Source organism: Oratosquilla oratoria, chromosome 6 (assembly GCF_046742065.1).
Source record: "Oratosquilla oratoria isolate Oo_2021 chromosome 6, ASM4674206v1, whole genome shotgun sequence".
NCBI lineage: Eukaryota > Metazoa > Arthropoda > Malacostraca > Stomatopoda > Squillidae > Oratosquilla > Oratosquilla oratoria.
The window spans coordinates 74,093,608-74,120,031 of NC_134782.1; the positions used below are offsets into that span (position 1 = coordinate 74,093,608).

General features: G+C 40.8%; 1 protein-coding gene across 1 annotated transcript; it reads left to right on the forward strand.

Annotated features, from left to right (window-relative positions):
* Window positions 1-1,505: 1,505 nt before the first annotated feature.
* Window positions 1,506-26,424, forward strand: CycA (cyclin A). The gene is made up of 8 exons (XM_076187350.1): window positions 1,506-1,842; window positions 11,656-11,900; window positions 11,985-12,168; window positions 12,253-12,476; window positions 12,592-12,796; window positions 20,540-20,638; window positions 24,694-24,842; window positions 25,357-26,424. Exons 1-8 carry the CDS (start codon window positions 1,672-1,674, stop codon window positions 25,403-25,405), a joined length of 1,326 nt encoding a protein of 441 aa, XP_076043465.1. The 5' UTR covers window positions 1,506-1,671; the 3' UTR covers window positions 25,406-26,424.

Consider the following 26,424-nt stretch of genomic DNA (forward strand, 5'->3'; position numbering starts at 1 on the left):
CATGCTTAAAAGAAAGAAAGAAAGAAAAACAAACAAACAAACAGACTGTCCATATCATGGCGTGGGGAAAAGTTTACCTTTCCACAAGTTCGGCCTTATTTCCAGAGCTGGGCGCGTTCCTCGGCGCGTTCCGCTTTAGTTTGGCCGCGGTTAGCGCTCCCAAACTATTAAAGCTTAAGAGACAGGTTCATACCGAAATAAAAGTCCGGTAGGCCACATATTATACCAAAGAAAAATTTCGTAGGCCAAATCCAAAAGGTACTGTATCGGCACCTATACATTGCTTGAGAGCGTTAACCGCGGCCAAATTAAAGCGGAACGTACCGAGGAACGCGCCCGGCTCTGCTTGTTTCCAATACTTTTTGGTCCTCGATGCTCCAACTAAAGCTCTAATTGAATGTTGGAATAATTGTCTACACGTTGAATGTCGATCTTTGACCCAGGGACATCGTCCTCCAGCAATAAAAGGTTTAAAGATGGATCGCATCTCTAATACTGCCAATAGAGAGTATGGTAATTGTGACCTCAAGTGCGCAGTTTGCTATTCTCATTTCTATTTATCATCGCTTATGCTTGTTAAATTAAATGGATCTCTTCTAGTTCAGTAGAATCCTGAGCTATATGTCATATCATGGTTGCAGTACCACAGATTATCATATGGGACTAATACAAGAGTTGCTTAACCCCTCCGCTACTAAAAGGGTTACGTATGAATAAGATAACGGTAGCCAGAATAGCAGGAACATGTCACTAGCCCAGAAACATTAAAGAATCTATCTAATAACAATGTATTTAGTTTTGTAATTCCGTTTTATAAGACTGTATGCATTTTTATAGTAAGTATTATCAATTTACTGTTACCAAAAATCCTATCTGCACTCAATAACACCTGAGGAAAATGCTTAGATAAGTGCATTCATCAAATAATGCGACTTATAGAAAATAGAAAATATGCAAATTTTTATTTCGTTCCGTAAGAATAATGTTAAAATAGTTTAATACGCAGAAATTTAAGTTGCATATAACATTATTTATGCAGAAGAATGTTGGTAATTTCGTAGTTATTCTATTTGGTATTCAATATCATATAAGATGTGTAGTTATAAGCAAGGTATCCATAACATATATTTAACAGAATATGTATTTTTTCAGGTACAATGACCCAAGTCGCATGGGTTAGCCATTCATATTTGCCGCATAAAAGTTTAAATCCCCAGTGCTTGTTGCATATCAACATTAGGCGCCCGAAAAATGTATCTTCAACTACCTGTGATATAAAGTGTGAGGTCTTGTTATTCGAGTGAATGATCTTAGATATATGATATTATATATACTATTAACGTTTTATTATGTAGTGTGTCTCCCTGTAAATTATTCTATCGAGTGCAATGGTTCAAAATTTAATTCATGAGAACCAAATTGTAGCTGACCAGGGAGTTGGGGCGTGACGTCACAACCAAGCTCGCTTGCTATTGGCTACTTCAAACACGGCGAGGGAATTTGACGTTGCCTCCAGCTGGTCGTTTCAGAACAGCTTCAAATTTTCGGCCGCGAAGAGACCAGCTTGTAAAAAGCACATGAAGTGGAAATAGTGCACAAGAGTTAACGTTGGGCATCACTCTTCAACAAAATTGAAACTGATTTGTCATTTCTGGACGAAACGGTGGCATTATGTCTTCGTTTCAAATATTAGAAGATCAAGAAAACCGTATACCTGCCCAACGTCGAGTGAAACGCGAGGATCCAAGACTTAAATCAAATGTACAAGCAAATAAACGGCCAGTTCTTGGAGCCATCAGCACAAACCACTTGAGAAAACAACCATCAAGAGTTGCAAAACAAGTATGTATAATCCAAAATCTGTGTCGAAGTAGTGCAGAAATATGTGGTAGTCGTGTAAACTTTAGATTCAAATCGCTTGTGGCGGCCATGACCGTTTGTTTACATCGCTTCCGGTGAAGTGTGGTCGTATTAACAATATTGCTCAGAAGTGTATTCTAATTTCGTATATGTTATTTACTCACTGCAAAACTTCAGTGTTGTTAGTTGTGCGATCATGCGTTTAGAACTTTGTGTCAGAGAAAATTGACTATTGCGTAGTTATGCCAATCTACAGTCGGTAATTGTTACTAATGGTTCTTCTTGTGCCCGTCTGGGTGCGAATGAACTTAGGCATGAAAGTTAGCTAAATAAGTATGTTAAAAGGAGTTGATAGGCCCTAGTATGCAAACGTTATCGACTTCACCTCAACTTTACAGTGGCATTCACTTTGTCAGTAATAGCAACCATGAATTTGATAATTTTGTGATTAACATCGGTTACAGGAAGAACCAGTAAGAGGGTATCGCTAAGTTTATTCGATTTGTACATTAGTCAGGATAAAATTTGTAGTACTTAAGTCTTATCAATATTGAAAGGAATACGTGGGTAGGCGCAAAGTTTGCCAGATTGAGTAGTTATGAACTTGTCTTCATGAATGTTGATCTGAGGAATATGTATATACATCGTTATAGAGTTAACCATTAACGTATCTGAAGTTCTTACCATGAACTCGCCTCATAATGCAGATCATTATCTGTAATTGAGGACTATTTATGGGATATCTACCCCTTTCATCCATTCTAAAGTTTTCTCTCTAACAATCTTGTTCAATGTCCAGTATGAGAATGTGGAATTGTTTATCACACTTTTCCTAGGTAACCCCTTGCTTTCATTCCTGGCACCAGATAGTACAGTAAGGACATGTTCTCAAGACCTGAATAAATCACTTTGGGTTAACCTGTATTAATCCCATCTGTATACATCAATGAATATGTTTGTTTCACAACAATCATTACAATGCTTACTCATCAAAAGTTTGATTGTAGAAATCGAACTTTTGAGTGAGCATAATTCAAACTTTTATACATTCCTCACCCAAATTTTGCCCCATGCATGAAGTTGGTACTACTGATACTTTATAAACTACTGTTGCTGACCACCTTTATTTCTACACTGCTCTGTAGCCATTCCTCCCCCCCCTCATTTTGTGACTAATCTTTCTTTAATCTTTCATATTGTTTTTTCATATTTTAATTTCATGCCATGTATTGCTCAGCTATTCATTATTTTCTGGTATTTTTATTACTATGCAGGAGTAATGCTATGGTGCACTTGCCCAAGTCATCAATGATCTTGTTAAAAGTATTAATCCATTTATTGGTTATGTCTGAACACTTTAAATGCACCAAATCCAATTTCAGGATTATATCTTGGTTCACTGCATGATTTTTAGATTTAAGCTTCTTCGGTAATTTTAATATAGGTAAGTAGAAGTGTCGTCATCTTGGATGTCAAGAACAAGTAACTGGTCGATTCATACTGCATTTTTTACTGGTTTAGGGAAATTGTAATGTCAAGTTGCAATAAACAATTCTACTGACATAATTATATTGATCAAATTCAGTCAGTGTGGGCAATTTCAACCCCACAAAGATGTGGACCACCCTGGGGATTCTTTAATTTTAGGTGCAATAGAAGTAGAAATTGAAGTTAAATCTATTTAAGAAATGATGGTATTTGTATAATTTTTTAATTTTGTAAATGTTGAGATATTGGGTTTAATTGTTTATTTGAAGGTTAATCTATATACCAGGTACGTAGCCAAAATCAAAAGGCTTATGCCACTTTCCACCCATTTCATTCCCTCCCTTTCATCTTGGTTCCTCATGGGTGACGGGTCATCCTTGTATCCCACCCACTGCCCAGGGTCAGAAGCAATGCAGCACATCCACAGCAAGTTTACTTCATTAAATACCTTTGGTCTGTCAATATATTTGTGTGTGTACACATGCCTTCCTTGCATCACAATATCATCTTTACACAGCCATTCTCTACTTGCCCCTCTCTCCTTTCTCCATGTCTTGCTCAATGCCCCTTTCATCCCATCCATCAATTTTATCATCAGTTGTTTCTTTGGTTTTACTCCCACCACCTTTGCCTTCCAAACCTTTTATACATTTTTCTTCAATCATTCTTTTCATGTGTCCAAACCATCCCACCACTTTCATCAACACTATTTGCCATCTCCTTTTCCACCCCCACTCTTCCTCATCTTGTTTCTCACCATCCAAACTTGAGACCCTACCATACTTCTCAGACATTTCATCTCTGCCTATCTTAAATTCCACATCTCTGCCCTTGTGCAGCAGTTGGCACACATACCCCTTCATATAGTCTCCTCTTTGCATTCATTCACAAATGCCTACTTGTCATTAAACTTTTTAATCACCCAAGGCATTTACTTTCTTCTCTCAATCTACAATTTACCTCCGTTCCTCCCTTACCTGTCACATGCTACCCCAAGTTCACCCTAAGCACCTCCCTGCCTTTTGTTCTCCATCTATCCTCCACTCTCAACTTGCCTTCCACCAGAATATGATCTGATATTCTCCCACTCGCTCCCCTTAGAACATGTAGGCCTACATCCTTAACTTTTCCTATGATACTCCTATCTACCACTACATAGTCCATTAACGCTCTTTCTACCACCCTTCCATCCACCACCCTCTCCCATGTGTACTTTTGCTTGACTTTCTTCCGAAACACTGCATTTGCCATCATCAACTCACCACTAAGATTCTTTCCTGGAACTCCATTTCCCAGCCACTTCATCAATTGGTTCATTTCCTACCCTAATATTCAGGTCCCCCAATACTATTACATTGAAATTCCTCCCTAATCCCTCTATGCACTCGTTTAAATCTATCCAAAAGGTCTCCCTTCTACACTCTACCAGGCCCATATGCACTTATAAAAACCCACATCTCCTTTCCCAGTTTCACCTTCATCCACATTAACCTTGAAGAAATCTCCTTCCACTCCACTACATGTTTACCTATCTATTCACTTACTAGTATAGCCATCCCTTCTCCCCCACGCCCTCTCTTCACTCCTGAGAACCTCCCAGCTACACTCCCAAATTTGCACTCGCCCTTCCCTCTCATCCTAGTTTCACTCAAAGCCAACACATCCATATTTCTTCTTACAAACATACTACCTATCTCTTCCCTTTTACTCTCATCTGTACCGCATCCACGCACATTAACCACTTCCATACGGTGAAGCCTATGTAGGCGGCATGAGGAGCAAGTGGGTACACGATGATGCCGACGTCGGCATCTTGATTATATTTATTGTAGTCGTACCTACGTAACCTACATTCTCTCTAAACTGGCTTCATCATATTTTCTATGGTTATCAAAATTGACCGGTGAAATAGAACGAACGATTGAGCACTGACTTTATTTTTTATAATGCAATTATTATGACGCAACATCGCACGTCGGGCAGCTAATGCTGCCAGATGTGCGATGTGCCACGGAGTGAAGAGGTTTAAAGACCCAAACATTAGGGTACTGGTTGGAAAACTCCTAGACCCTTTACTTTTTTTAGGAATGTCCCCTGTGGGGCTACAGGGAGAAAGGTGCCTGGTCCCAATCCCCATCCTGTTTTTCTCGCCTCTTACAATCCAAGTGGGAATACCACAGGGTAGGCAAAACGAGGAAATGAAATTGTACAGGACAGCAATAAGGGGTTGGGGGACAGCATAACGGAGGGACCGTAGCAGTATAATAAGTTCCATCATTTCTCTGAGCAGAGTCCTCCTCTACCACAGACAAAATGATGTGTGGCTCTGGTCTGTAGTGGCACCCCATATAGACCCTAAAGTATCAACTGCATGCTACTTTGCCATAGCATGCAGCCAATACCCCAGATGTGGTAGAATATAGGGTATGGTGTTACAGGTTTGGTACATTATCTGAAAAGTCTAGATACTTGTCAAACTATCAGAAACTGTTTGATCCCACCACAATCTTTGTTTCAGTTTGATACAATTTTTTAGTATCCTACCCCTCGTCTTGCATTCCAGTATTCTTAATTTGTCAGCCCATGGAACACTGTCAAACCTTTAGTGGTTGGATGCACCATATTTACTGTACTCTATACAGTTCTCAACATTCAAATTTGTTTTCTGGCATTTTTAATGTGATGCTAACAATACTTTTGAGTAACAATCCCTGTTAGTAAGACATAATGTTCCAGTCTTTGCACTTGTATTATCAATACCATGCTCTAAATTTACCACCATATTTCACAGTACAAATCTAACATGCATCCTGAATTAAAAGTTGCCTGATGTACCTGGGCACTTGCTTAAACCACTGCTCATCATCTAGATCTTAAACATTCTCCATGCAACAACAAAGTTGGTGCCTTTCATTCATAAGTACTCTATTACCTTACTCTTCAGTATGTTTTTAACTTTTTCTCCTTCTATAAACCCTTAATTCACTGACCTCTTCAAGTAGGGGGATGTCTGCAAATACAATTCACTACATGTACACACACACACACACTGTGTATATACATACATATACAAGGGAGGTAACTAAAGACAAAAGGTATAATTCCTTTCCCACGATGTTGGTCACCACCCTACACTAAAATAGTACCAACATACTAGTTACCCTAGATGCTGTTGCCATACAGAAGCTAAAGCACACAGTACTGTCCTACTCTCTTCTAGCGACATTGAATATTTCCTGGCTGAGCTGTCTTGAGTAAGAAAGAATTAACATGAACAAGCCTTCCACAAATATTAGTGACTACCTTACTCCAAATAGAGCAAAACATCCAAACATGCTTAGATAAACTAAAACATTGGCTGAAACTAAAGCAAATCATTGGTAACATTGTTTAACCCAGACAACCAGAAATTGAATGGTGAATTTCTGAGACAACCCCTCAAATCTTGGGTCTTGCTTTTGATACATTCATCCTTGTTGGCATGTGTGGTTGTGTACAATCCAGTCTTCTGTAATTGTATAGTGTGGGGTGAAATGTTGCATCCTGGGCAGTTGTCTGCAATGATGTCATCCAGCATCCTCTGATAGCTTAGAACTGGGTGGTGGCTGCATCATTCTGGCCAGGTGGATTCTATCCTTTTGGGAGAAAGGTTTCATGGGGTCTGGCATGCAGCATTGTCCCTTAATTTGTTGAATCTGCAATGAGTGATATGCTTCTGGAGGTTGTGAAGGAAAAGAGGAGTATTTGTGCAATATGGGTGTTTAGTGTGTTGGTGTTCTATGAAGTGTAGTGGGTGTATGAAGGTAATCCTTGTCATTCATTTCATGTGTAAATGGTCTATAGGTGTTGTATTTGTACCTGTCTGGGGTATTGGCTGCATGTTATTGTGGCAAAGTAGCATGCAGTTGATACTTTAGGGTCTGCATGGGGTGCCCCTACAGACCAGAGCCACACATCATTTTGTGTGTGATAGATGAGGACTCTGCTCAGAGAAATGATGACATTTTTATTATACTGCGACTGTCCCTCTGTCCTGTACCATTTCTCTCTCTCTCTCTCTCTCTCTCTCTCTCTCTCTCTCTCTCTCTCTCTCTCTCTCTCTCTCTCTCTCTCTCTCTCCCCCCCCCCACCCTTTGGTGGGGGATAGAGTACTGCCACCAAGTATTCTCACTTGAATCGTAAGGGGTGAGAAAAACGGGAAGGGGATTAGGACTAGGCATCCTTTTCCCTGTAGCCCTACAGGGGACATACATACATATACCAAGGCTTTTTCCCCCTTCCAAGGGAGGTAGCCAAAAAGGGAAAGGCATAAAAACACTCCCACCCATTTCATCCCTAAATACACTCCACACCCCTCCCACCCTCCCTCTCATCTGAGCACCTCCTGGATGACGGGTCATCCCTGCACCCTGCCCACCGCCCTGGGTCAGAAGCAGTGTCGCAAGACACAGCACATCCACAGCAAGGCCGCTTCATTTAATCGACGACCCCCCCTCTCCGTCCCCCCTTGCATATAAGGAGAGGACGGGGAGAAATCCCTTCGGGGACATTCCTAAAAAAAAAAAAAGTAAGGGCATAAGAGGGTCTGAGTTTTCCAACCAGTACCCTAAGGTTTGGGTCTTTTAATGTGTGTGGATGTGGTACAGATGAGAGTAAAAGGGAAGATATTGGTAGTATGTTTGAGAAGAAAGATGGATGTGTTGGCTTTGAGAGAAACTTAAGTTGAGAGGTAGGGGTAGGTGTGATTTTGGGAGGTTCTCAAGCTGTCTTGGGAGACCTTACTGCTAGGGTAGGAAATGAACCAATAGACTGGGTGGTTGGGAAATGTGGAGTTCCAGGAAAGAATCATAATGGAGAGTTGATGGTGGAGATGTCTAGAAAGTGAGTTGGTGAGAGAAAATACGGTGTTTAGGAAGAAAGCAGATAATGGGGGAATATCGGATCATTTTTTGGTGGAAGGTAAGTTGAGGGTGGAGGATAGATGGAGAAAGGAAAAGGACAAAAGGTAGGGAGGTGCTTAGAATGAACTGCTTAAATGGAAAAGAAAAAGTTCAAGAAGCCGAGAGAGAGGAGTGAAGGATAGAGTAGAACTAGGAGTGGAGGAGGAATGGGGATGGTTGAAGGAGGGAGTCACATGGTATGTGGAACAAGGAGGACGAGAGGAAATGGAAGGGTAGGGAGTGATGGGATGAGGAAGCAAAGAAGGTTGTAGAAGAGAAGCGAGCTTTCATAGATTGATTACAAAATAAGATGAGGGAATCGTATGAAAGGTACAATAAGCAAAGTAAAGCATAAGAGGAGAGCAGATCTGAAATGGAAAAGAGTATTTTGAAAGTAATAAAGATGTTTTGGAAAGAAATTAAGAGGTAAAGGAGGTGAATCAAGTAGAGAAGAAAAGGTAAAAGGTGCAGATGGAGATATGATAATGGAAGGGGAGGAAGATGGGCAGAGCATTTTAGGGAGTTGCTAATTGTGAAGGAGGATGGGGAGGGAAAGATAGTTGCAGGGGGAAGTGCTAAGAAAATGACAGTGATGAGAAAAATAGAGGAGAAATAAGGAAGGATGAAGTGAAGGCAGTTAAGCTGATGAGAGCAGGTAAGGCACCTGGTCTGAATGGATGTCATGCAGAATGTCTGAAAAGGGAGGTACAGTGATGGTGGGCTGGCTGGTGAGGTTATTTAATGTTTAAAAAAGGGTAGAGTGCTGGAGAACTGGAGTGCCTGTATAGTTCCACTTTACAAGGGAAAAGGGGACAAGTGAGTGTAGTAGTTTCAGAGTGATTAGCTTGAGTGTAGTTGGGACATCCTTTGGGAGGTTCTTGATTGAGACGATTAGTAGGGGAACAGAGGAAGATTGGTGAGGAACAGTGTGGGTTTAGGACAGGTAGAGGTTGCGTAGATCAGATTTTTGTGGTAAGACAGATGTGTGAGAAAGGTGAGGATGTTTTTTGGGCTTTTATGTATCTGGAAAAGGTTTATGACAGGGAAGGCACTATGGGAGGTATTGCAAATAATACAGGAGAGAGTGGTTCGAGATAAAGGTGGGACTTCGTCAGGGATGTTCTATTGATACATGGACAGGGTGGTGCAATAGGTAAATGCAAGGGTAGTAAGGGATTGGAGATTGTTAAAGCAAATGGAGAAAAGTGGGGGGAGCCAGCTGTTGTTTGCAGGTTACACTGCGCTTGTACCAATGTCAGATGAGGGATTGAGGAAATTAGTGGCAGAGTTTGGGAAAGTGTGAAAGAAGGAAGTTGAAGATAAATGTGGGTAAAAGTAAGGTGATGAGATGTACAAGGGGTGAAAGTGGCAGCAGACTGGAAATGAGTATTAAGGGAGAGACTTGGGTGTGAATGTGGCAGAAAAGGGAGGGGGTGGAGGTAGAATGTAGATTGAGAGAAGAGTAAATGACTTCTTTTGATTGTATGAAGGAAGAAACATGGAACATAAGAGGAAGAGAGGAGTTTGAATGTATTTCAGATGAGGTGTCAGAAGTGATAGGGGTTAGTAGGCTGGATAGAATGATAAATGAGTAGAATGGGTGTGGAAAGGGAGTTGGAAGATGGGTGGATGGAAGAGTATTGGGATGGTTTGGACTCGTGGAAAGAATGAGTTAAGAAAGACTAGTAAAAGGTGTAGAAGGTAGATGTGGAAGGAGTGAACATAGGGGTCAACCTAGGATGAGATGGATGGGGTTAAAAGAGATTTGGGCAAGAGGGGAATGTCTATTGAGGAAGGAATGGGAGAGGACAGAAGATAGGGGTGAATGGAGAATGATTTTATATGGATGATGTGATGCATGAGATGAAATGGGTCGGGGATGAGGGAGTGTGCGAGAAAAATTTGACGCAGCCCGAAGGGATTTATCCCGGCCTTCTTTTCTGCATGAGGGGACTGAAAGGGAGGGTGGGTCACTGATTTAATGAAGTGGCTTTGCTGTGGATATGTTGTCTTGTGACACTGCCTCTGACTTTTATTTTGTATGGTCTGAAGGGTGTTGTGGTGCGTCTTGGTGAGATTAAGGGCCCATGTGCGGCTTTTTTCCCAATGTTCTAGCATTAGGTTTAGGTGTGCATTTAGTTCTTTGTGACATGTTGTTTGAATGACATGGATTTATGGTTTGTTACGCCAAGAATCTGGTTGTGACTTATGGTGGCATCACTTTTTCTTATTCTTGTATGAAGGCAATGTGTATGTTTGAGTTTTTCTTGTGTTAATGCCATCAGTGTTGTATTGTAAGAGGTGTGTTCAGTGTATTGCAGGTTGAGGTACTGGTGGGGAAGGATTAGGATCTGGGTCAAGCTAAAGAGGAAGTGTTTGGAAAGAGGGTACAGGCTGGGGAGTGAAGTTATGGGCAGGCAAATAGAACAGATACAGGTGTTTGTATATTGTTGTCTGCAAGTGTTGTGGTGCCCAGTTTTTAAGAGTTGCACTGAACTGAGCCCTTTGTTGGTTAGAGGTGAAGGGTTTGGGGCATGTTTAACACATGTATTTTGTGGTGGGCCCAGAATTGCTCTCTACCTCTCTGGCTAATAGTAGAGGAGGGGTGGTTGCTGGAAAATCATCCCACAGTAGAAAAAAAAAAATGAAGATACATTGTAAAAAGGGGTTGTGATATTTGGGTAATCAAAGCTGCTCCAAGGGTCCAGTGGCAGAGGTATTTTGTGACTGGTTGGCCCCCCAACTTTTGGGGTTGGGGAGTGGTCCCATGACAGATGGTGCCACACACAAGAAGTATAGATTTCTGGGCTAATTCAGTGGCTGTCGTCAAGTATTTTGAAGCTGAGGGTCTTGTGCAGGAGACATGGGGTGACTAATTAGTATTTCATCAGCAATGGCCAGCAACTTATTCATGATGTAACACAGCATGGGAGAGGGGACATGCTTGCCCCTGTTGGCTATTGATTAGTTAATTTTTTTTCCTTTGGAGCATTTTTCAAGCCCTACTTTTTAACACCACACTTTTGACATGGCTGTTTTCTCAATTTTCAAAACAAGACAAAATGCTCACCAATGAACCATCCACAAAATGTTTTATAAATTTCATTGATAATATGAGCTTGTGCATTAGATGTGTGTAATTCTTTAGTACTTTTTGAGCAGAAGGGCAATTAATGTGCTCTGTAAGCACTTGTATAAACACATGTTAAATCTGTACTTAATGTAGGAATCGGTCATGTATGTTTACGTACAAAGGTCACTTCCAGTATCTGGGGCTCGGAGATTGGTTTGTATACTGGTTCTTCCTTGGAAATTAATGTTACACATTTAAACGGGCTTTTTTGTACTAACAAGTTTTTCATTTCAGGGTGTATCTTATGAAACTGGAATCCCCTTACAAAATGAAAATGCAAACACGGGGGTTTCAGAAAAGGATGCTGCATCTAGTAAATGGCCATTTTCAATTCATGAAGACAGTGAATCGGGATCCACATCTTTATCCGTGGGATCCACCAATACTACAGAGAGTATTGGAGCAGTAGGTCTTGCAAGCAAACATGAGTCATTAGATAAGATAGAAGAAGTTCACCCGTCAGTTGTTAGTTTGCAAAGGTGAGAAGATAAGGCTGATGTGCATTCTTGGTTATATGATTCAGGGTTTGTAACTGTTCTGATGATCTTCCTATAATTCTTCAGAATCTCCCATGATAGTGACAAAGAAAATGGCTCCAAAGAAGAGTTGGATATGAGTGTGTGCGAGTCTGATGCTATGGTTATAGAGTCCCCTCCACGAGAAGAGATTCTTTCTAGACGAGGCGATGATATTTTTGATGTGCCAGAATATGCTGCTGATATTTATAAATACCTTAGGGAAGCAGAGGTAGGCTCATGATCCAATACCAGTCTTCATTTGACATAATTGCTGATGCCTTTTTTCAGGTTGTCATAATTCTCATCATTTCAGGTTTGCCATAAACCTAGAGCCAATTACATGGTCAAACAGACAGATATTACAAATGGCATGCGGTGGATTTTAGTGGACTGGTTGGTTGAAGTTGCAGAGGAATACAGCCTTCAGACAGAAACTTTATATTTGGCAGTTTCTTATATTGACAGATTTCTATCACATATGTCTGTGAAAAGAGACAAACTTCAGTTGGTTGGCACAACTGCAATGTTTATTGCTGCGTAAGTATAAATTAACTTGCCACAATTTTTGTGCATAATTTTGGCTAAATCACATGGTGTGGGTCTCCAGGGGCAACAACGAGTGAAAAGCTAATATTTTGTTTGCATCTTTCAGGAAATATGAAGAGATTTATCCCCCAGATGTTGGCCAGTTTGCTTACATCACAGACAATACCTATAAAGTGAGCCAGATTTTACGTATGGAACACCTTATACTAAAGGTTTTGAGTTTTGATATGGCCGTACCAACAGCTAATGTTTTTACTCAGCACTGTGCAAGATTAATAAATTCAAGTGAAGAAACCCTACACTTGGCCTTGGTATGATTTTATTGTTTTAACGTTCGTGTGTATGTGTATGTATGTACAGAATGATGGGATGAGGAAGCAAAGAAGGTTGTATGAGAAGCGAGCTTTCACAGATTGTTTACAAAACAGGACAAGGGAATCATATGAGGTACAAAGAAAAGAGAAGTACAGGAGTCCCTCAAATAACGGATTCAATCATACGCGGATTTTATTTCAAAACTATTTTAAAATTCGCGCCGAGTCGGGCACGCATACGCACACATGCAGCAACATCGCAAACATTTGTGGTGACTGCTTTCTATTTTACCATATACAGTCGATCCTCATATAACGCGGTCATTATGTACACTGGGAACTGCTCAAACAAGGGTGTAGGGCGAGGGGATAGCCATGGGTGGCTGCCTGCGGTTACGTGTCAACATACGGGTACTGATGCAGGAGGGAGGGAGGGAGGGGGTGGTAGGGGGGTAGCCAACAAGCTTTAGCTTGTTTCTTCCACCTGCGCCATGCTATCGTGAAATTTTACCGCCCTAACCTGTTGAAGTGTAATGTTTCTTTCGTTTGGAATACAACTAATAAGTCTGATAATGACCGCTTGTCGTGTCTTAATTTCTCTTATGAGGTTCTTGTTACTGATGGTGGTGGTTTGGGAGATAAAAAACGGACATATACACCCTTACACACATGTAGACACGCACACGTAGACGCGTGTTACACAACCAGTGTATGTTGTGAATGTGCGTGCGTGTACACACAAATACGAACACACGCACGTACATGCTTGCTTGTACATGTGAAGACACATACACTCCCACACACACACACACACACGCGCGCGCGCGCCACACACATACATACGCCGCATACACACACATATACATATGCCACATACACACATATACATATGCCACACACACACACGTGTATACGCCACATACACACACACGTATATATGCCACATACACATGTATATATGCCACATACACACGTGTATATACGCCACATACACATGCATATACGCCACATACACACATGTATATACGCACAAACCCATACATACACGCGCACACACATACATCCAGTTCTCGGTATTTAATATGGAAAGTCGGCATACGCTGATTTGGTCATACCCGGTAATTTCAGGAACCTAACCCCCGCGTTATTTGAGGGACTCCTGTAAAGCATAAGATAAAGGAGGCAAGGAGGAGAGCAGATGTGAAATGTGGTAAGAGTGACAAATATTTGAAAGTAATGAAAGATGTTTTGGAAAGGAATTAAAAGAGGAGGAGGATCAAGTAGAAAATACAAGGTGAATGTGGGCAAAAATAAGGTGATAAGTAAAAGGGGAGAAAGTGGCAGCAAACTGTTAGTAAGTATTAAGAGAGACTGGAGGAAGTGGATAGTTTTAGATGGGTGCAAATGTGGCTGAAAAGAAGAGTGGAGGTAAAATGTACATTGAGAGAAGTGAGTAAATGCCTTGGGGGAATTAAAAAGTGTAACGAGGGACGTTTGGGAATGGATGCTGAGAGGAGATTGTGTGAAGGAGTGGTTGTACCGACAGCACTGTCTGGGGGAAGAACATGGAACATAAGGGAGGATGAGTTTGAGATATGGTGCCTGAAAAGTATGATACGGGTTCCTAGGCTGGATAGTGAGAAATGAGAACAGGTGTGGAAAGGGCATATGGAGATAGGGTTGAGGAAAGAGTATTGGGATGGTTTGGATACATGGAAAGAATGAGTGAAGAAAGATTAGTAAAAGAGGTGTGGAAGGAGAGGGAGTATGTGTGATAAACAATTTGGCTCTGCCCTAAGGGATTTCTCCCCGTCTTTTCTGCATGAGGGGATGGAAGGGTGGGGGTCGCTGATTTAATGAAGCATCCTTGCTGTGGATGTTATGTCTTGTGACACTGCTTCTGACCCAGGGCAGTGGACAAGGTGCAGGGATGACCAGTCAACCAGAAGGTATCAAGATGAGAGGGAGGGGAGTGGAGTATGATGGGGGATGGAATGGGTGGGAGTGGTTTTTATTCCTTTGTATTTTTTGGCTACATCCCTTATAAAGGGGGAGAAGCCAAGACATCAGCCTGGAACTACTATTTAAGCCAGTAATTTCCAATACTCAAGAGACTCGCCTCTAGCTAGCTGCCAGCTCCACTTCCCTGATTGTAAGATTTATTGCTTGGAGGACTCGATGTGCCAGGTTTCAGTCGTACCCATTCTATATTTTCTACATCTCGTTCTACATTTATTTTGTACTACGTGTTAGGATTAATATGGTTAATATTATTTTAAATTGATTGTTTCTGATTATATTTTATACTGAAATATTAAATGTCTTCGGTCTTTCAGCATACCAATAGTATGATGCATTTTCATGACCCCTATTCTAACTTTATTGTAGCTTGGGCACTCTCTATGCCCTTACAGTTAACAAGTATCTTTTCAGCTTGTTTGAGAGCTATAGCCTCAAAGGTTTTGAAGTAGCTGTCTACTTCCTCTGGTAGAAATGCAGGGATCAGAGAAGACAAATTTCCTACATTAAGTCTTACTTCTTTTTTTGAATGTCCAATTCTTTCTTTGCTTTTTTCTTGTATTGCGACTTCTTAGTTCTGACATCTTTTTCCAATGCAAATCTTTCTCTTTCAAATGCTACTTCTTTTCTTTTTCCCATTCTAGTTTTGAATCTTGTAATTGATTTTTATCTTTCCTTTTCTTTTTCCCATTCTAATTTTGAATTTTCTCGTTGAATTGTCCCAGTTGCATGTTGTCTGCTGGTTTGGTTGTTGGGGAGTGTCTGGTTAGACTGTTCAGGGCTAAGAGACCTGGCTGTTGCTCCATCCTGGTCTTTAGGGAATGCGAAACTGGGGGGGTTAGTCAGTGTGTGTATGGCTATGGTCTCTATCCTTAATTGAACCAGCTGTTCCACCATCATTTTCTTTATGCTTTTTGTCCTGTAGGACTGAATGTCTGTTATCTTGCTATGTCCTTCCAATCACCCTTTGTAACTTGTCCCTGTAAGGTTACATATGGGATTGGCCACAAACTCTTCTAGATTGAACATTTTACTGAAGCTTGTGAACTAGTCGTAACTAATTGTTGATAGACTAGGATGTGTGGGTTTAAACAAGAATAGCCCTTCAATAACTTAGATAGGCCCTCAGTTATCATTGTACCCATCAATCTAGCCTATGATTTTGTGTGAAAAGGTGCTTGTCTATTTAGAAATTTATTTGATAGTGATGTAGAGACTTGGATGGAGTATTTGATTGGGACAGGCATCCAACTAGAGACTTGAATGAAATGAGACTTGGGTAAGGATGAATACTCTTGAGTGATATTTGATACATACATATACCAAAGCTTTTTCCCCCTTACTAGGGAGGTAGCCAAAAAGGAAAAGGCATAAAATCATTCCCACTCAATACACAAAATACACTATTGTACTCCACTTCTGTCCACACTCTTCCCTCCCTCTTATCTTGGCACCTTCTGGATGACAGGTCATCCCTGCATCTTGCCCACTGCCCTTGGTCAGAATGTGTGTGTGTATATATATATATAATAAGCCAGTTGTTTGCTGACGACACTGCTTGTAGCAGGATCAGAGGAGGGATTGAGGAGATTAGTGACAGTGTTTGAGGTGTGTGAAAGAAGGAAGCTGAAGATAAATGTGGGCAAAAGTAAGATGATAGATGTACAGCTGCACAGAAAACTATCGTTAGTAAATCACGCTAATCATTTTGACACAAAACAACGAAACAATTTGAGACAAGTTGAAGTCTCCATCGGAAATAAGATTATCATGTCATAGTGAATCCATATGAACTCCGGAACTATTATTCGATTCATATTCATTCAGAAGGAATTCGAACAATTCGAACCCCAGAAATACCAACCCTTCGGTATCATAAGGTTATGTTCATTCGCGAATGTTTCGACACCCCTACTAACGATAGTTTTCTGTGTAGCTGTACAAGGGGAGAGTGACAGCAGGCTGGAAGTGAGCATTAAGGGTGAGAGACTGGAGGAAATGGATAGTTTTAGATACTTGGATGCGAATGTGGCAGAAAAGGGAGGAGGGGGTGGAGGTAGAATGTAGATTGAGAGAAGCGAGTAAATGCTTTGGTGGATTCAAAAGTGTAATGAGAAATAAACATTTGGGAATGGATGCTAAGAGGAGGTTATATGAAGGAGAAATTGTTCCAACAGCACTGTATGGGGCAGAAACATGGAACATAAGAGGAAGAATGGAGTTTGAATGAGATGAAATGTCCGAGAAGCATGATAGGGGTTACTAGGCTAGAATTGAGGAGAACAGGGGTGGAAAGGTAGCTGGGAGATAGGGTTGATGAAAGAGTATTAGGATGGTTTGGACACATGGAAAGAATGAGGGAAGAAAGATTAGTAAAAGAGGTGTGGAAGGAGTGAATATGAGGGGGCGTCCTAGGATGAGATGGATGGATGGGGTGAAAGGGGCATTACAAAAGAGAGGAATGTCTGTTGAGGAAGGACAGAAGATAGTGAATGGAGAAGGGTTGTGTGTTGATGATGCTGTGATGCATGAGGGGGATGGGGGGTGAGGAAGTATGTATAAGAAATAATTTGACACAGCCCGAAGGGATTTCTCCCCGTCCTCCTTTTCTGCATGAGGGGGTGGAGAGAGGGGGGTCGCCGAATTTATGAAGCGGCCTTACTATGGATGTGCTGTATCTTGCGACACTGCCTCTGATGCAGGGCAGTGGACAGGATGCAGGGGTGACCTGTCATCCGGGAGGTGCCAAGATAAGAGGGAGGGTGGAGGGGAGTGGAATATGTAGGGAATGGAATTGGTGGGAGTGCTTTCATGATATTTCACATCTTCAGGGGAATACAAAGGAGGTTTGAAAATAAACTGGGAAAAGTACAATACATGGAGAAAATACAACAAATACAACAACAAAATTATTTTTGAAAAAATGTAATGATTACAAATTTTGTCTGATAAAATCCAATTAAAAAATCCCATGGCTAATATTGTTAGAACCTTCAGATTTTTTTTATCATACAACTTTCGATGAAGTTCCTTTTGATAGATGAATCACATGACATGATGGATGAAGAATTAGATCAATCAATACAATGATTCATTTGCCAAAAAGGAATATCAAAAGTTGTTTGATTAGAGAAAATCTGAAGGTTTTAACATATTAGCCATGAGATTTTTAAATTGGATCATTTTATCAGACTAAATTTGTAATAATTACATTAAAAATATATATATATATTTGTTACATTTTCTCTGTATTGTACCCTTCCCAGTTTTTCAAACCTCTTGTATACCATGTGTAACTTTTTTTTCTTTTGTATTCCCCAGATGTGAAATATTGTGAAAGCACTTGGGAATTTTAATTTCTTTTTCCTGTTTCCTTTGTGGTTATCAGGAATTTATTGGATCGCGTGGTTTTGTGATATTTTTGCATATGTATGTATAAGCTGTAAAAGACTTTGACAAAGGGTAAGTATCCTTTGGGTATATGAATATGGGAAAATTGGGACATGGTTGACAGGCATAATAGAATGTTGTGGATGCATGGGATAGGGGGATGTGTTTAAGGTTTCAAAAAGTTTCAACTTGTAAAGCTAGGGACTGGAAAGAATGGTCATAGGTGAAGGTGAGGTTGTGCTAGGGTATTCTGCCACCATGGTTGTTGAACAAGTATGTGGATGAGGTAGTGACAGGTGAATGCCAGTGTGCTTGGTGAGGTTTGGAGCTAGTGAACATGAGAAGTTGGGGGTGATCCAATTGTATATTGGCAGGGAGAGAGAGAGAGGTAACTAATTGAGGAGAGTAAAAGTAAAGAGTCCGAGAAATTGATACCTGAGGATCAACTAAGAAACGATATACAAGGGAGTCATCACTATGAACTTTGAATTTGAAAGAGATGAAGGAAATCCTAATGCATGAGATGAATCATGGCCATGAGCAGTATATCTACTGCCTGAACTATAATCCACAGTTTATGGGGATGGATAATGAACATAGAATGGAGACAGCAAGAGACCAGAAGGCCTATACTAGGCAGCTCAATATCCATTACCACCTGTCATCCCCATCCATAAAGTTTCTTAACCTCTTCAGTACAGGCCAAACTCTCGCGGACAGCATTAGCTGCCAGACTTACGATGTGTTGTAATAATACTCTCATCATAAAATATAGTCACTGCTTATATCGATCGTTCTCTTTCACCCGTGAATTTTGATAACCATAGAAAAAAATGTGATAGAAGCCAGTTTAGAGAGTATGTCAGTTATGCAGGGGCAACTACAATAAATATAATCAAGACGCCGATATGGCAGCCTCGCGTATCCACTTGCTCCTCATGCTGCCTACGTATGCGGCACCGTATGGAAGGGGTTAAAACTACGCTGGCTGAGCGGGTTAGGGCGTCGTTACTTGCGGCGAAGGTCGAGGTGAGGGCAGTTCGAATCCTGCCACCAGCGAAGTTGAACAAAGGGCATAGTTCATTAACTTCCACGCTACAAAGTCCTCTGTGAGGGGCACCGTCCTAACCTCCCGATAGAGGGGGAGTGTGTGATGTTGACCTCTTCCATACGGTGCTGCCTACGTAGGCGGCATGAGGAGCAAGTGGATACACGAGGCTGCCATATCGGCATCTTGATTATATTTATTGTAGTTGTCCCTGCATAACTGACATACTCTCTAAACTGGCTTCTATCATATTTTCTATGGTTATCAAAATTCACGGGTGAAAGAGAGAACGATCGATATAAGCGGTGACTATTTTTATGATGCGAGTATTATGACGCAACATCGTACATCTGGCAGCTAATGCTGCCCGCGAGATTTTGGCCCGGAGTGAAGTGGTTAAAGAAAACCATTAGTTTCAGCACTTGCTACATGGTAACTAAATCTATTCCATTCATTGACCACAGTTGGTAAACCAGTTCTTGCTTATTTCCTTCTTAAATCTAAATTTGTCAAGTTTATATCCACTGCTGCAAGTCCTGCCCTGTTGTCCTAATATGACCTTGCCTGCATTCCCCCTTGTTAAAGCCTGTGATCCATTTAGATGCCTCTTATTAGATCACCCTTCACTGCAGCTTTCCAGAGTGTAAATTAAGGTGCCTTGTAAGGTAAATTTGAGCCTGTGTATTGTTTTGGTGAAGCTCCTCTGCACTGATTCTAGTGAATTGATATCCATTCTATAACACAGACCAAAACTGTACCATATAGTCAAGGATGGTTCAGACGAATGCCAGATAGTTTGATAACTACCTCTGCACTTTTATTTCTGGTACAACATGGTGAGGTGTAGGGCTGGCAGTTAGGGTGAATCAAAGTATTGGTATTGTTTGAGTATTTAGATACATGATGAAAAACTAGAAAAGTTGTGGAAATCGGAGGTGGACGGAGTGTATTGGGGGCATTGGATGAAAAAGGAATAGATGTGACATTTAGCGAGTGGAGTGGTTGTAGATTGATGAAATGTGCCCCCAAAGGTGTCTTGTTTGCTTTGAATATTTCTTGGGTGTACAAGGGGTTGAGCAAATGCTAATAAAGCTGTAAGTGTCCCAGCTTTAGATGCTGGGACTTCGTAGAGGTGCAATCTCACTGCATTGCTTCTGACCAGAACAATATGGTAGGATGGGGCTCACAGGGAAAAGACAATGAATACTTTTGGGTATGTATGCATAACTTAGAAACAACTTTAAAAAAATTATTTTATTTATTTTATTTTATTTTTTCCCCAGTTTCTTTCAGAACTTTCATTACTTGATTGTGACCCATTCCTTCGTTACCTGCCATCCCAGATTTCAGCTGCAGCTTTGGCACTTGCCAATCATACTAAAGTGAGTGTCCATTTCTTTGACTTTGTTTTAGGGTGCACATGGAACTTGTCTTCCCAGAAATACAGAATTAAAATTGTGGGGGGCAATTTGATTAAACTTGCCATCTACTTTGGTAGTATTAAGATTCAAGGTAAAAGGTGTAGATAGAGATGATAATGGAAGAGAAAGCAATAAGGAAGATGAGAGCAGGTAAGGCACCTGGTCTGGATGGATGCTGTGAAGGATGTCTGAGTTTCAGTGATGGTGGACTGGCTGGTGAGGTTATTTAATGTTTGAGAGGGTAGGGTGCTGGAGGAGTGCCTGTATAGTTCCACTACAAGGAAAATGGGGACAAATGTGAGTAGTAGTTAGAAAGGTAGTAGTTTCAGAGGGATTAGCTTGTTAAGTGTAGTTGGGAAGGCTTATGGGAGGGTCTTGATTGAGAAGGTTAGGAGAAAAGAGGGAATAATTGGTGAGGAACAGTGGGTTTAGGACAGGTAGATGTGTAGATCAGATTTTTGTGGTAAGACAGATATGTGAGAAAGCTATAGGAAAAGGTAAGGATGTTTTTTGGGCTTCTGTGGATCTGGAAAAGGCTTATGACAGGGTAGACCGGAAGGCACTGTGGGAGGTACTGCAGATATACAGGATAGGAGGAAAGCTTTTAGGAGCTGTCAAGAGTTATGAGTGGTAGAGTGCGTGTCAGGATTAGAAATGGAGAGAGAGTGGTTTGAGTAGAAGTGAGACTTGGTAAGGGATGTGTTGTCACCCTGGCTGTTCAATTTATACATGGATGGGGTGGTGCAAGGATGGTGGGTCAGTGATTGGAGATGGTTAAAGAAAATGGAGAAAAGTGAGAGATAAGCCAACTGTTGTTTGCGGATGACACTGCACTTGTAGCAAGATCAGAGGAGGGTTTAAGGAAGTTAGTGACAGTTTGGGAAAGTGTGGGAGGAGGTTGAAGATAAATTTTGGTAAAAGTAAGGTGATGAGATGTACAAGGGATGAAAGTGGCAGCAGACTGGAAGTGAGTATTGAGAGAGATGAGGAAGTGGATAGTTTTAGATACTTGGGTGTGAATGTGGCAAGAAAGGGAGGGGTGGAGGTAGAATGTAGATTGAGAGAAGTGAGTAAATGCTTAGGTGAATTAAAAAATGTAACGAGAAATAGACATTTGGGAATGGATGCTAAGAGAAGATTGTATAAAGGAGTGATTGTGCCGATAGCATTGTATGGGGGCAGAAACATGGAACATAAGAGGAGTTTGAATGAGTTTGTGATGAGGTGTCTGAGAAGTATAATGGAGGTTCCTAGGTTGGATAGTGAGAAACGAGGTGAGGAGAATGGGGGTGGAAAGGGGGTTTGGAGATAGGTTGGATGAAAGAGTTGGGATGGTTTGGACACATGGAAAGAATGAGTGAAGGAAGAAGAGTAAAAGAGGTGTGGAAGGGGTGAACATGAGGGGGCGACCTAGGATGAGATGGATGGATGGGGTAAAAGGGGCTTTGGGAAAGGGGAATGTCTATTGAGGAAGGATGGAAAAGGACAGAAGACAGGGGTGAATGGAGAATGGTTGCATATTAAAGATGTATTCAGTGAGGTGGAATGGGTGGGGGTGAGGGAGTATGTTAGAAAATTTGACTCGGCCCATAGGGATTTCTCCCAGTCTTCTTTTCTGCATGAGGGGATGGAGAGGGGGGATCATCGATTTAGTGAAGCGGCCTTGCTGTGGAAGTTGTCTTGTGACGCTGCTTCTGACCCAGAGCAGTGGACAGGATGCAGGGATGACCAGTCATCCAGGTGGTGCCAAAATAAGAGGGAGGGGAGTGGAGTGTGATCGAGATGGAATGTGTGGGATTGGTTTTTATGCCTTTGTTTTTTGGCTACCTCCCTTGTAAGGGGGGGGGAAAGGCCTTTGGTATATGTATGTGTTAAGATTTACTCTCCCAGTGTGACATTATTTGTACATTTTTCACTGCATAGAGCAGAGTTAACATTTTGCATTTGTGTTCCCTCTAATCTGTGTGTGCACAGAAATTTGCTTGTGTGCAAACTTAGCCTTCTCTGAAAAGTATGTGCACACCCATGCAAGTCACCTGGCTGGAGTGTGGAAATTGTTGATACTATTTCTACACTCCAACTAGGCAGCAAAGTAATTTAGTTTCCAATGAAAGTGCTTAGAAGAGGGGGTGAGGGAAGCAATTATTGGTTTGACCATTGGCAAGTTACCACATTTTTGGACAATTTAGTTGTTTGGGTGAAACTTCTTTATTGAATGGATTTTAAAATCGTTTGAAAACCTTGTGTGCACACATTTATGTATGCTAGTTGTAAAGCTTGCACACATTTATGTATGCTAGTTGTAAAGCTTGCACACATTTATGTATGCTAGTTGTAAAGCTTGCACACATTTATGTATGCTAGTTGTAAAGCTTGCACACATTTATGTATGCTAGTTGTAAAGCTTGCACACATTTATGTATGCTAGTTGTAAAGCTTGCACACGCTGATTGTAGTATATTCCTGATAATATGTATACCAAAAGGCCTTCTGCCCTTTCCTTTACCAGCCACCCCCATTTCAAGGGGGAAACCTTTTTGGTACATGTACTATGAACGTGGGTGTACTGTAAATGTTTGCAAAATTAAGTCAACCCAGTATAGAAAGTCACTAATGTAAAAGGAGTGACAGCAGGGCAAGGTAGTAAATTATAGTATAAAGGAAGATGGCAATGTATTTTCACAGGGGCCCCCATAGTTCCAGTTGATTCACACAATTTTGTGAGTACACATTCCTGCACAAGGGTGGTGGGATATGCAGTTGGATTGGTTTGCTGTGGTACTGTCATGGTTTTTGTTACCAATTCTTTTCAGTTTAACATGTAATCAGATAATTATTTTCAAGTGCTTGTTAGGTAGGATATATACAGTGGCCGCGAAAAGTTTGGGCGCAAAATTATAGGCGCCCCAACTTTCCCCTAAACTCAAAACATGCAAAAAATACAACTTTCCACCCAAACTTTTCGCTATTTTTCAATGCTAGCATTTGTACCCGTATTTAGCCGAGACAATACACACTATTTGGCAACTCTGTTTAGGCGCACTCGATGTCGCATGGAGTCAGTTTCTAAACATCTCTCACGGAGAGTAGTCTTTTTTTTTTTTTTTTTTTTTTTTTTTTTTTTTTTTTTTTTTTTTTTTTTTTTTTTTTGCGGTGGTCTCTGTTTTTGTGCCTTGATATCTCCGTAATGGGAAGTGGTAAAGAGCTGGAAAGAGACACAGTTGTTACAATCATAACCCTCTATAAGGAGGGTTATAAGTGTAAAGATATTGCTACTCGTGTGGGAATTGGAGTGCGTCAAGTGCAAAAGTGGACCAAGAAATTTCGAGACGAAGGAAGTGACATCATTCCTACTCCAAAGCATCGCTCTGGTCGGCCAAGGAAGATATCAAATCGTACTTCTACGGTTCTAACTGCCTCCTACAGTTATTAGGAGGCAGTTAGAACCGTAGAAGTAAGATTTGATATCTTCCTTGGCCGACCAGAGCGATGCTTTGGAGTAGGAATGATGTCACTTCCTTCGTCTCGAAATTTCTTGGTCCACTTTTGCACTTGACGCACTCCAATTCCCACACGAGTAGCAATATCTTTACACTTATAACCCTCCTTATAGAGGGTTATGATTGTAACAACTGTGTCTCTTTCCAGCTCTTTACCACTTCCCATTACGGAGATATCAAGGCACAAAAGCAGAGACCACCGCAAAAAAAAGACTACTCTCTGTGAGAGATGTTTAGAAACTGACTCCATGTGACATCGAGTGCGCCTAAACAGAGTTGCCAAATAGTGTGTATTGTCTCGGCTAAATACGGGTACAAACGCTAGCATTGAAAAATAGCGAAAAGTTTGGGTGGAAAGTTGTATTTTTCGCATGTTTTGAGTTTAGGGGAAAGTTGGGGCGCCCAAACTTTTCGCGGCTGCTGTGTGTATGTATATATATATATAATTTTTTTTTTTTTTTTCGGGGGGGGGGGGTTAAATCTTGTTTAAATGACAATATATTTCCTTTGTCACAGAATCTTCCTGTATGGCCAGATGTTTGCGTGAAACACACAGGTTACACCCTAGATGACCTAAAGGAATGTTATATAAACATTCACACAGTCTTCAGTAGAGTGTCTGAGACAAAGCAGCATGCAATCAGGGAGAAATACATGGCCATAAAGTAAGTATCGAGTGTAGATATGGCTTGTTGAGTAGTAGGTGTTACAAGAATGGAAAGGGTGATTTGGTGAGGATTCAGAGTGGGGTTGGACTGATCTACGAGGTTCAGCTGGTTTAAGCATATGGAGAGACTTGTGTGGAAAGTGGAATGGGATGTGCAATCAAAATCAGGAACATGGAAGATGGTGCAAAAGAATGTATGGAAAGATGATGCAGCTCAAAAGTTTTGTTTGCTCTTTAAAGTTTGAATGGGTAAAGAGGATGGTTTCCGTTTACTAATGTAGTGGTTAACTGGCTGCTTTGCTTCCTTCCTTTCAACCTGAGAACTTTAGTGGGGAACAGGGAGGGATGATATGAAGTGGGAGTGCACTTTGATGTGGCCATCGTCTTGTAAGTAGAAGAGTCCTGTAGTGTGTTTTCATGCATAGTGACATTAAATTCAAAATTGAGTTATAGTTATATTGAAGTAGCATATACTGTGGATGCTGGTGTACTTAATACTTGAAATTTTTCAGGTGGAATGTTGTTTCATCACTTAATCCCCGTCAGAGCTTCCCATGGTGATAACGTGTGGCAGTAGATCATGTATGACATTGTCTCTGGAGGGTAACCCATTCTCGGTGATTTTCTTCAGGGCCATGATCCTAGTTTGCCCAAGACTTGTACAGTTTGTATGTTGTAATGAAAGTTTTTACAGATATATTTTAACCAATACTCGATTGCTGTATTGTAAAAGAGAATGAGTGATTGGATTGTAAGTTATTGCCTGAACTTCTGAGGATGTTGTCACCAGCTGTCAAGTACTGGGCCAACAGGATGTTTTCATTGAAGAGTATTTTCCCTCCCCCATTAAGATTTCACCAACCTTGTACTTGAATGTAGTAGTGCCTTTGGCACCGAACTCTAGGCAGGGCTAAGGGTTCTGTTGAGGCTTCTGCTCAGAAGCCTCAGTACCAAGAATATAAAATTTACATATCATTATTCCTAGAAAGCACTGAAAGACATGTACAAAATGTCTGTATATAGTTTAGTGTTATCCCCTGCTGTAATGAAATATTTTTAATCTTTTGGTTATAGTGGGATAATGACTCGTTTAAAGTGCTGCACTACTTTCACTCAAGTAAAGCAGACTCTCTAACATTCTTTATTGGACCTTTTCGTGCCACATGCCCCAGTTTTGGCTATTCCAAAGAACTCGAGTGATGAAAAAAAATAGATGAATAAAAGTTTCTTTTTACATACCTCTTTTACTCTCCATTGCATCTGGGCAACATGTAGGGTGTATGTTTTGATACTGCCTGTATTGTATTTAAGAAATTCAATTGCTTTAAATTTTCTCCAGTGTTGAATATATTGGATAAATTGTTTAATTTTTTTACAGAATTTTTAATTATTTAGAAATATATTAGAAAGGGCCAAGTAGTTGTGAAGGTACATCTGAGTGTGAACGTTAGAGAAAGCGCATAATAAAAATCCACATTTACAGTGGTAGCTACTGCATATATTGAACTAGCCAGGTGCAATTTGTATCTTGCATTTATCTGTGCAGTGAGTGTAGAGAAAATAAAATTTGATAATTCGAA

Excerpts from the sequence above, each read along its gene's own strand:
- CycA (XM_076187350.1), top strand. The coding sequence starts at position 1,672 with ATGTCTTCGTTTCAAATATTAGAAGATCAAGAAAACCGTATACCTGCC. Across the intron at positions 1,843-11,655 it reads CATCAAGAGTTGCAAAACAA|GGTGTATCTTATGAAACTGG; the intron begins GTATGTATAATC and ends TTTTCATTTCAG. Across the intron at positions 12,797-20,539 it reads AAACCCTACACTTGGCCTTG|TTTCTTTCAGAACTTTCATT; the intron begins GTATGATTTTAT and ends TTTTTTCCCCAG.